Source organism: Hevea brasiliensis, chromosome 12, assembly GCF_030052815.1.
Source record: "Hevea brasiliensis isolate MT/VB/25A 57/8 chromosome 12, ASM3005281v1, whole genome shotgun sequence".
NCBI lineage: Eukaryota > Viridiplantae > Streptophyta > Magnoliopsida > Malpighiales > Euphorbiaceae > Hevea > Hevea brasiliensis.
Window position 1 is genome coordinate 8,127,563 of NC_079504.1, and position 11,410 is coordinate 8,138,972.

General features: G+C 33.1%; 2 protein-coding genes and 1 pseudogene across 2 annotated transcripts; 2 read left to right on the forward strand and 1 right to left on the reverse strand.

Annotated features, from left to right (window-relative positions):
- Window positions 1-611: 611 nt before the first annotated feature.
- LOC110648687 (blue copper protein) lies at window positions 612-1,623 on the forward strand. The gene is made up of 2 exons (XM_021803015.2): window positions 612-930; window positions 1,031-1,623. Exons 1-2 carry the CDS (start codon window positions 756-758, stop codon window positions 1,441-1,443), a joined length of 588 nt encoding a protein of 195 aa, XP_021658707.2. The 5' UTR covers window positions 612-755; the 3' UTR covers window positions 1,444-1,623.
- Window positions 1,624-5,660: 4,037 nt separating this feature from the next.
- On the forward strand, window positions 5,661-6,725 carry LOC110648466 (blue copper protein-like; annotated as a pseudogene).
- A 2,482-nt stretch (window positions 6,726-9,207) lies between these two features.
- LOC110648695 (classical arabinogalactan protein 10) lies at window positions 9,208-10,107 on the reverse strand. Its single transcript, XM_058131006.1, has one exon. The coding sequence runs from the start codon at window positions 10,073-10,075 to the stop codon at window positions 9,641-9,643; it is 435 nt and encodes a 144-aa protein (XP_057986989.1). The 5' UTR covers window positions 10,076-10,107; the 3' UTR covers window positions 9,208-9,640.
- Between the last annotated feature and the right edge of the window lie 1,303 nt (window positions 10,108-11,410).

Sequence of the window (11,410 nt, forward strand, 5' to 3'; positions counted from 1 at the left end):
CTTTATTGCATTGGAGACCAGATGGTCCAATAAGCATATGAATATTTGAAAGGAGATCAACTTTACAATAATGTTCTTGTATGTCGCCTTTTCTTTTAATTTGTGTGCTTAATTGAGTGGGCCTGAAGTGTGTAATATATTCTTTCACATATTTCTTTCTTTCTTTGTAGTTATGATGCTTAATTTATTAAAATCTGTTAATCATCATTAATTTTTGAAAGTTACATAAAAATTAAACTTACAATGTACCAGAAGACACAATCATCTTCAACAGTAAATTATGAGCATTATAAAAAGAAAAGAACCAGTTGTTTTCATTTTTTTTCTTTTTCTTTCGTAAGCCATGAATTCAAAAGTATAAATTTATCTTGAAAGAATAATAGATGCCTTTTTTGGTGTTGGTGAACTGGGCCTTAACCCTTTTCTTTTTATCAAACCACTATAATACTCTTTTCTAACAACCATATTCAAGTGAAGCAACTAAAAAGAAACCACCCCACTTCACCTTTTGCATTAGGTATGGAGTATGGCTCAAGTCATCCTCATGGAATTGGTCTCTTTCACAGTCTCTCACTCTTCGGGGTTCAATTGAATCAAGTGGACCTAACATTACTCACTCCATGTGCCCCCATGCCACTATATAAGGAACTCTTCCAACAGCTATCCTAAAAGCAACCCAGCAACAATCCCAAAAATCAATCTTCTAGAAGTGTCTTTCTTCTCTTCTTTTCTAGTCTGCTCCTCTTAATTTCTCTATGAAAATGGCGAGTTTTGGGTCAGGAGTTGTTTGTGCAATTTTTGTCCTGATTAGTATGGTGGTGCCAAGTTTGGCAACAGTTTACACTGTAGGAGACTCCACTGGCTGGACAATGGGCACTGATTATAGCACCTGGACTAGTGGCAAGACCTTCACAGTTGGTGACAGCCTTGGTAAGTCTTTTTGTTTTTTCCTTTCACAGAACATGTTACTAATATGTGTGAGTAATCCTTATAAAAGGTCTTGAGTAATTCTGGCATTTATGTGATGCAGTATTTAACTATGGAGGAGGGCACACAGTGGATGAAGTAAGTGCCAGTGACTACAACACATGCACAGTGGGGAATGCAATTACTTCAGACAACAGTGGAGCCACCACCATAGCCCTCAAGACTGCAGGGACTCACTACTACATATGTGGAGTGATTGGGCATTGTGGAAGTGGCATGAAGATTGCAGTAACTGTTAAGGCAGCGTCATCATCAGGGACTACTACTACTACCCCATCTTCAGGTTTAGGGTCTAGCACCACTCCTGCTACTACGTCACCTGCTGGGACTAATACCACCATCTACCAACCTTCCTCTAATAACATGCCTGCTTCTGCTTCACCAACTCTTTCTCCATATGTGGCTACAGTGGCTACCTGGGTTGCATTATTTTGTGTGATGGTTTTCTTATTGTAAAGTATGGCAACCTAACCAGGATAGAGGCAGTGCTATCTTTCAGTTTCTTTTCTCTTGGTCTTTTTCCTTAATTTGTATTCGGGAGTATTACTCTTCCTTTTTTTTTTTTAATTATTATTATGAATATGAGTAGGTAATATCCATTATATGGATCTTAGGTAAGTAAATCATGGTTCTCAATTCCACTTGCGCTTTTCTTATTATTATTATTATTATTTTATCAGAGATTGAGAAGTTTCATTAAAAGAGTGGATTAGTAAAAGATCAGGCCTTCTAGCCAATCCAACAGAACAAACCCAAAGATCAGAGTTAAACCACAAAAAGAAGATCCAAAGAAGCAAACTCTACATTAAAGCGGCCCAACACCTCGAAGAATCCCTAGAGCTATCAGAAATAACAAGAGGTAGCTGAATCAGCGACGCCAGCTTCTCACCATCGCCTGGAACAGGACCATAGGATTCCCACGCGTAAAAACAAAATAACAAAGCTCAATTTCAATTTAAGACATCCATATTAGTGTATTAATAATAAAGGTTCAATTACTCAACAAGATTAATAAGGATGAAACATTCCTTCCTTTTTAATTATCAATTAAAATTTAATTTCATACTTTAAAATTATTTATAAAATCAAGCCGACGTAGGAAAATACATTTATAAAATTGTTCAAAAGAAATTTATTTTGTGTTCGTAAATATTTTAAAAATACTATAAATATAAAATAAAGGTTTAATTATGTTAAACATGGTAAAATTATTTTAAAATGATTAATATTATTTTGTATTAAAAAGATAAATTATTAAAAATAAAATTTAAATCTCCAACCACCTATATTATGAAACAGTAAAACTATGTCCGCTAAGTTATTATAAACAACCATATATCACCAGTCCTTGAAAAGGAGAAAGCTGGTGAAGGTTAGGCAAAGACATGTCATGTTATAGTGGTTGCAACCACTGCCTTGTGATGCAGACCCCAGTGTGATTTGTGAAGTCCACAAATTGGGTAATTGGGAAAGTGAGTTAATTTGTTTTCCAAATTAATAAGAAACTCTTCAGCAATTTATTTTGAATAGTTACTGTATGCAATTATATCTTTTTTAAGTTTCTTCAAGTGAAAATAGTTACAATTGAAAAATTATTATTAAAAATTTTTTATTTTTAGACTTTGTTTGTTTTATAAAAAATAACTTATATATGAAAAGTATTTTCCACAAAAAATATTTTCTTCTGTTGTAATATTAAATTGATAATATATATAAAAAAGTTTATATTTTAATAAAATTATTAAAATTAAGAAAACGAAAAATAATTTTCTCTTTTTCAGAAGTCATTTTCTTTAAAAATAATATTTTTTACTAAAAAAATATTTTCTATTTGTTGAGTATCCTAAACACACTCGAAAATATAAAAAAATATTTTTTAAAAAAATATCTTTCATGAAACAAAAGGAGCGTTAATTTTAAAATAATCTCTAGTTCCAACTAAAATAAAATTAATTAAAAATTAAGTTTGTTAAATTTCAAATTTTCGAATTTATAAATTAAGTCCCCGACTTAATAAAGATTAATAAGTACTTTGTCTATTTGAAAAAATTGGATGCATTTCCAATTATGCTTGAAAATTAAATTAAATCAACAAAATACTTCAATTAGAATTATAAATAAGACTTTATACATTTCATTATATTTCTATAAAAGCTTTGTTTTTTTTTTAATTAATATATAGAATTTCATTGCAGAAAAAAAAAAAACTTAAACCCGACACATAAAAAGGATCCAAAAAGCATCTCAAAAAACACCATTAGTCTCAATCCATAAGTTTACCCTAGCTAAAATTAGAGTCCAAAGCACATACAATAATAACCCCAGCTAAAAGCCCAAGTCCTACTAAAAACGCCTTATCAGCCAGCCTAGTCTAATAGGAAAAACAAGGTCAGAAACCAAGAACAAAATCTTAGATACTGGAGCAACTCCAACCTATTGCAGAAGAGATGAGTAGAGGAGAAAGCGCCACCTTCCACTCCCGTAACCCAGCCAAACCAACCGAAGAAAATGAACTAATACCAAGTAACGACCGAGGAATCAAAAGCGGCTATAGCCTACACAAAAGAGATTCCCCACCGAAGAACACTCAGTTGACAATGCAAGCCATATAGCCCCATTCAAAAAAAGGCGGATAAACCCACCTCGGGACGGGTGAGAAGAGTCTCCCTGTACCATCGGGGCATGGAAAACCACTAAACAACAGACAACAAGACTGAACCCTCAGGAACGAAGGACAGAAAGGAGAGGAAAAGAAATAGTATAAAAGCTTTGGGTTTAAATCCTTTCAATGAGAACAAGTTATGATCTAATTTATGCAAAGTTATACCAATTTTGAGATGGATATTTATTTGTTTAAAAGAGAATCAAAATCTCTTATTGCAGCTCAATACTATGGACCTCTTACTTTGCTGTCTTAGCCTCACTACCTGCTTGCTTGCTTGTCTGCCAGTGCTAGGCCTATCCAATTTTACGACTTGTCTTAATATTTTATTTTGATTTTTTTTTTTTGGTCTGAGCGGGCCTAAAGAGAAGAGACAAAGCTGTTGCATCCAATTCATTTTTTGTTTTGGGAGTAAAGGGCAAGGCCTAAAGTAGTCTAATTATAAACTCTTAAACCAGTGTGATTAAGAAATTAAATTTGCATGGCTTTATTTATATTGTTACTGTTTGATTTATAAACCTTTAATGCTTGAGACATTTGCGAATTGGAAATGCTTAAAGCAACTCAACAAGAAAAACCTACAAAAATCAAGTCAAGTTGATTCCAATTTCAATTTATTTTGTTCCAAAATGAAAACCAGCACGCTTAAGAGCCCACTCATGGGGTACTTTTTATTTGCATAATTGCATTCGCTGCTTCGACCAACACTTTCTTGAATTTAATAGAGAATTAGTGAGATAATTATAGCCAATAAAAAAGCTTTTGAGTTCACAACTCATCAGATGGTGCAACACCGTCACAAATTCACTTTGAATAAGAAGCATGTTGGGGAACATTGGTTTTGTTTCAGCAAATCGGCCATAAGCCCGTCTGGCTTTCGTTTCTACAACAACACTCCTCCATTTAATTTAAACCTTTCTCTTTAATACTCACTCCTTAATCTCCGTTCATTTTTTTTTAATCTTGAATTTAAATTTTATATAATAATTAAATAATGTTATTTTTATAAAAATATATTAATAATTAATTAAATAATTATTTATTTGCTTAATTATTTTTTTTATAAATATTTATGAGAAAGTATATAATAATTATTAATTAACTCACCAAAGACTAGAAATATAAAGAGAAAGACTTTTTTCCCGATGAAGATAGGCGTCTGTAGCTAGAAGCTTTATTACAGCTGTAGCCATGTGAAAAACTCCTTACCCGATCAGTACCTTTTTTTTTTTTGAACTTTTTCTCCCCCAAAAGAGTGAAAACGTTCAATCAGAGCACTTCCATCTGGTCTTAACCCTCCTTTCTCTTCGCTGGATCACATGTCAGAGTGGAGGAATTATCGGCCGCACTAGCACATGTAAACCACCTTTCCGTCAAAGTGGCCAACACGACCGTATAAAGCTGAATATTCGGTTTAAATTAAATTAAATTATTAAAATTAAATTAATTAAATTATTATATTTTAAAAATTAAATTAAATTAAAATAAATAAAAAATAGAACAAAGCTAAATTGCTCTATTTTGATTCGATTTAAATTGAACTGATCGATTTTTAAATTTGGATGAATTTTTTAATTTAAATTTAATTTTTAAGTTATTTAGTCTGATTTTAATCTTGATTTAAACCTAATAACCATTAATCAATGAAATTAAATAATTTATATATATAAAATTACATATAATTCATAAATTTTTTATAAAAATAAATCGATTTAAAAATCAATAAAGTAATTTGATTTGGTTTGGTTCAACTAATTACCAATTCAAATTGAAATAACTGAAATTCTTAAAATGTAAAATCAAATCGAATTGAATTATCTTAAAAATCGACTCAAATTATTAAATTAAGGTGATGCAGTTCGATTTATCCGATTCAAACTGAATAGTACTCATGGGAACTCTTCCAACAGCTATCCAAAAAGCAACCCAGCGACAATCCCAAAAATCAGTCTTCTAGTGGTGCCTTTCTTCTCTTCTTTTCTATTCTGCTCCTCTTAATTTCTCTATTACAATGGCAAATTTTGAGTCGGGAGTAGCTTTTGCATTTTTGGTCCTGATCAGTATGGTGGTGCCAAGTTTGGGAACAGTTTACACTGTAGGAGACTCCAATGGCTGGACATTGGGTACTGATTATAGCGCCTGGACTAGTGGCAAGACCTTCATAGTTGGTTACAGCCTTGGTTAGTCTTTTGTCTTTTCCTTTCACAAAACATACTAATAATATATGTGATAAGTGATCCTTATAAAAGGGTATTGAGTAATTCTTGCATTTATGTGATGCAGTATTTAACTAAGGAGGAGGGCACACAGTGGACGAAGTGAGTGCCAGTGACTAAAGCACATGCACAGTGGGGAATGCAATTACTTCAGACAACAGTGGAGCCACCACCATAGCCCTCGAGACTGCGGGGACTCACTACTTCATTTGTGAGTGATTAGGCATTGTGGAAGTGGCTTGAAGATTGCAGTAACTGTTAAGGCAGCATCATCATAAGGGACTGCTATTACTCCATCTTCAGGTTCAGAGTCTATCTAGTACTACTCCTGCTACTAACTGCTGGGATTAATACGACCATCTAAAAACCTTCGTCTAATAATATGCCTGAGTCTGCTTCACCAACTCTTTCTCCATGCGTGACTACTTGGGTTGCATTATTTTGTGTGATGGTTTTCTCATTATTAAGTTTGGCAATCTAACCAGGATAGAGGCAGTGCTATCTTTCAGTTTGTTTCTTTTCTCGTCTTTTTGCCTCAAATTTTTTTTTTTTCATTATGAATATGAGTAGGCAATATCCATGACATGGATCTTAGGCAAGTAAATCATTATTCTTAATTCCCCTGTCCCTATTGTTAAGGCAGTGCTGCACTTCAGAGGAATCGTTCGCCATCAATGATACAGGGGATAATTGCAGATATTTTGGAGATGGCTAACTTCTTGGAGGAGATTTCCTTTCATTATGTTCGAAGGACGCGTAATCAATCAGCGCATTGCTTTGTTAAGAGATTTCTAAATGATGCAACTTTCCAATATAATCCGTATTGGCAGAACAATTATCTATTCTTGCAATTGCCATGATTATTGGCATTGAAAATGAAGTTCTATCTTGGAAAAAAAAAAGGATGTTTGGAATTTTCTACCAAGAAAAAAAGAGTGAGCGTTTGAATATTAATTTAGCTAATAAAAACTTAAATAGGTGAATTAACCTATTTGATAATCATGTTCAAATTGTAATTAATAAATGATAATCAGTTACAATTTGTATTAGCTCTATTTTTAGAATTATTTTTTATCGGTTGATAGATGATTTAATTTTATTTTTTTTATTTTTGTTATATTACTTTTTTAAATTTATTAATTACAAATTTTTTATCTAACTAATTTTTTATATCAATAAATTATTTAAAATTAAAATAAATAATAAATAATTATAAAAATATTAATAATTATAATATTATTGTTTATACTAAAAATAATTACATTTTTAATTCTTTTATATATTATAAATAAATTAATAATTATATATTTATTTTAATAATTAAAAAATAATATAATATATACTTTAATAGTCATTTTACATATCAACAATAGCAACTAAACATAATTTTACTAAAAGCTTATTCTATATCAGGTATCAGTTACCAATTATTAGCCATCGGTTATCAGTTATATTTATCTAAATTAAACGGGCTTTAAATAAATTTAAGAAATTCGTAATATGTAATATAGTGATAAAGGTTCAATTATGCAACTAAATTAATCCAGGTTGTAAGGATGGAAAATTTTTCTTGTTAATTAAAATTTGATTTGGTTAAATATTACTAAAAGATTATTTATAAATTTTAAATCTATTAGACCGATATATATATAAAAAAAAAGCATTTTTAAGATTGCTTTAAAAAAAAAAAAATTAATTTTAGTGCCCTGAAAATGTCTCCAAAATACTATGAGAATAAAATAAAGGTTTAATTAATTATGTTAATTATATGCTAAAATCTTTTAAAACGATTAATATTATATTATATTAAAAGAGATAAATTATTAAAAAAATTTAAATCTCCAATCCTCTATATTATGATCACAGTTGAGTTATTTCAGCTAAGATAAATAAAGTAACCACATATCACTATTTGCCTTAAAAAAAAAAAACATGGATAAGGCAACCGCTGCCTCAAATGAAAATGTAAATGCAAAATTAGTTCATTTCCAATGAGAACAAGCTTCGAGATGGAGATTTATTGGGTAAAAAATAAAAATGTCTTATTGCAACCCAATACCATGGACCTCTGACTTTGCTGCCTTAGCCCACTTCTTTGCTTACTCGTATGCTGGTGTTAGGCCTATCCAATTTTACGACTTGTCTTAATATTTTATTTGATGTATTTTTTAGGACATGATAGTTATACTACATAATGTTAAGTACAGGTTAGGAAAATTGAACGGGCCCAACGAGAAGAGACAGAGTTGTTGCATCCCCCATTCATTTTTTTATGTGGGAAGAAAGGAAACGGCCTAAAGTAAATCTAATTTTAAACTATATTACCAATATGATAAGCAAATTAAATTTGCATAGCTTTGTTTACTTTAGGTTTGCAACTTTATTTTAATAAAAAATTGTACAATCATTTATTTTATATTTTATGGAAAACAACCATGAGAAAAAAAAATTTAGAAACATATTAAATAAAATTTTTTTTGGTAAATAATAGTTTAGGCGAGAGAAATCTCGAAGTCACCTCAACGAGAGATTAGAGTTCATAAGTTATCCACTAAAAACACTAATCAAGTCTTCCTAATTGAATTAATAGTTGACAAACAAATGTTTGTCAAGCATTGTTAAAACAAAAAAAAAAAAAAAGGCATTGTTGCCATTTGAAATATTTCGCAAATGCAATTTTTTTCTCTTTTTTTGAAACAAGAAACGCAAATGCTTAAAACAAGTCAACATGAAAACATACAAATTAAGTTGATTCTGATTTTGTTCCAAAATGAAAAAGGGAAAGTTGAAATTTTCTTTTACCAGCACGCTTAAGAGCCCACTCATGTACTGCACTTTTGTTTGCATAATTGCATTATTCAAATACCTACCCAGCATTCGCTGCCTAGACCAACACTTGAATTTTAAAGAGAGTGAGAGAGATAATTACAACCAGTAAAACAAGCTTTTGGGCTCCTGAAGTCGACAACTCATCAGATGGTGCAACACACCGTCAGAAATCCACTTTGAAAAAGGAGCAAGTGGGGAACATAGGTTTTGTTTCAGCAAATAGGCCATCATTCAACACCCACCCACCCACACCACTCCTCCTTTAACTTTTAACCTGCCCTTTTTTAACATGGAAATACTCAGAAATAAAATTATCAATCAACTCGCTAACGACTAGAAATAAATATAAAAGAGAAAAAGACTCTTTTCTCGAAGCACATAGGCACCTGCAACTACGACTTACATTACAGCTGTTGCCACGTGAAAAGCTCCCTAACCGACTCTACTTTTTATTTTATTTTATTTTTTCTCTCTAATTTCAGCATATGGACAAAATTAAACTGCTATGCGTCGTAGATTAAAAAAAGGATATATTAAAAGTAAAGTGGAAGCAACCAATCAGAGCGCTTCCATCTGGTCTTCGTCATCGCGAAATGACAAAGAAACCACTATACACGTAGCTCTCCCTCCTTTCCCTTCGCTCTCTCAAGTCGCTACCGCTTGACACTTCAGACAGATCCAAACCAACAATGATTCTCGCAGCTTCAGAATCAACACCGCATTCAGAAATTATGAAAATAAAACTAACAAAATTTAAAAAAAAAAAGAATTCATAATAATAAGCAATAATAACAATAAATAAGAGACAAATAAAATCTCAACCGCCAAAATAACGAAAGGTGGCCATCATCGTCGTCCATAGGCAGCAAAATAAAAAATTAAAAAAAAAAAAACTCAATCCTACCAACTCCTAAATCGGTAGCTGATGATAGTCCTGAGATCAGATCTACAGCAACAAAGACCACACACATGCCGCTCCAACAACGGCCAAAGCAGCACCGCCTCTGTTCAAAACAGCACCGTTTGGAGGAACCCCTGTCGGAGTATCAGCAGAAGGAGACGGAACACCGTTAGGAGGAAGTGCCACTGATGGACCTGAGCTAGGAGTGGGAGCCGAAGGAGCAGGAGGCGAGCTTGTAGGAGTTAAGGTTGGGGCTGCCGCTGGAACATGAGTAATGGTAGGTGAAGGAGCCGAGACAGTTGGAGATTGAGTGGGAGCTTGAGTGGGAGTAGAAGTAGGAGTTGCAGAAGCCTTGGGAGACGGTGCAGCAGAAGGTGGCCTAGTCGGTGAAGCGGTTGGCGCGGCTCCAGGGGCCTGAGCAAGAGAGGAACAGGCCAAGAGAGCGAAAAGCATCAAGGTGACGAAGCTCTTTCCGGCCATTGTAGATCAAAACTCTGCAGGCTCCAGAGAAAAGAGAGAAGAGAGTAAGACCAGAAAAAAGAGCTTGCTAGTGAGTGAGTGAGTTGGGGATTGATGAAAGAGAAGGTTGGGTGTATTTATATAGACAAGGGAGGTTAAAGTCGGTTTGCCAGGCGTTTCGAGTTCTGAAACCGTAAAATTACAGTTTAATCCCTGTTATTAGGGCAAAGTACACGTAGTTTTGATCGATGATCTGGACCGTTGGATGTGGTTTCCAATTATTCCAAGACGCGTCAATTCTAAGCTGTTTCTTTCGCATCGCAGGTTGAAGTTTCTTCTACAGATTGCATACGTGTTGTTTGATCTGCAACACTAAAAAATAATAATAATATTTTTTTTTAAAAAAAAAATTAAAGTTATTATAATTAACTATCAACCAAAATTCTGGTTCCCGTTATGATGGGCACGTTGTTGATTCAATTATTTAAGACTCATTATTAACGATTTCTTAGGAATTATACTGTTACTGTCAATTCAATGTAATAAAAACACGTACACGTCCCCATTTTTACTCCATGGTTTCTCATTTTGCTTACATCTCCAGCAGTTATTACAATGCTTGGCTCTACCATTTTGAAATGATAAGCTAAACTAAAATACTGAATCCAAACTCACTAATTCTTCAGGTCATCACGCATTGGAAGCAAACAAATTTCAACACCCTCATTTTCATTGCCAAGTTGTTAACTGGTCTGTCTACAACTGGAGTTGATACTTTTTTTTTTCTTCCTTCCAATCAAGATGAGCTGGCCATGGCACCTCTGCTTGCACGTTATGGTTTTGTTCAACGCGGTTTTGGCCATGAACTCTTCCTTTTTCTGCTGGAGGTGGGGAGAAAAAGATAGATTATTGACTGATTAATTCATAGTTTATAATTTCTTCCTTTTAAAATGATATAAGAGTCAATTGTCGATTGCTGTTGTGGTTGTTTATGGAAAGAAAAAGAGGAAATGCGAATTGAACTGGATGCCACTTGCTTGGTATCTTAATGGGCTCTTCTTCTTCTTCTTCTTCATTCCAGAGCTTGGACACCTCATAGTGGGTCCTTAACAAGCAAAGCTTCTTCACCAGTCACCACCACCAGCGAATAAACACGATATAGATATTGGATAAGATACGAAAGTTTTCCCTGATCATGTCATTACAGAGATGCTAACTCGAGTTCGGCTTAGATGACACCTGGTGGTCCTAAACAAAGAGTGATGACATATACCGCAACTATTTTCAGTTTGCCTGGATTGAATCAATTCTGATGATCATGATGTCATCATCCCAATTTAATTAAACACTCCCATT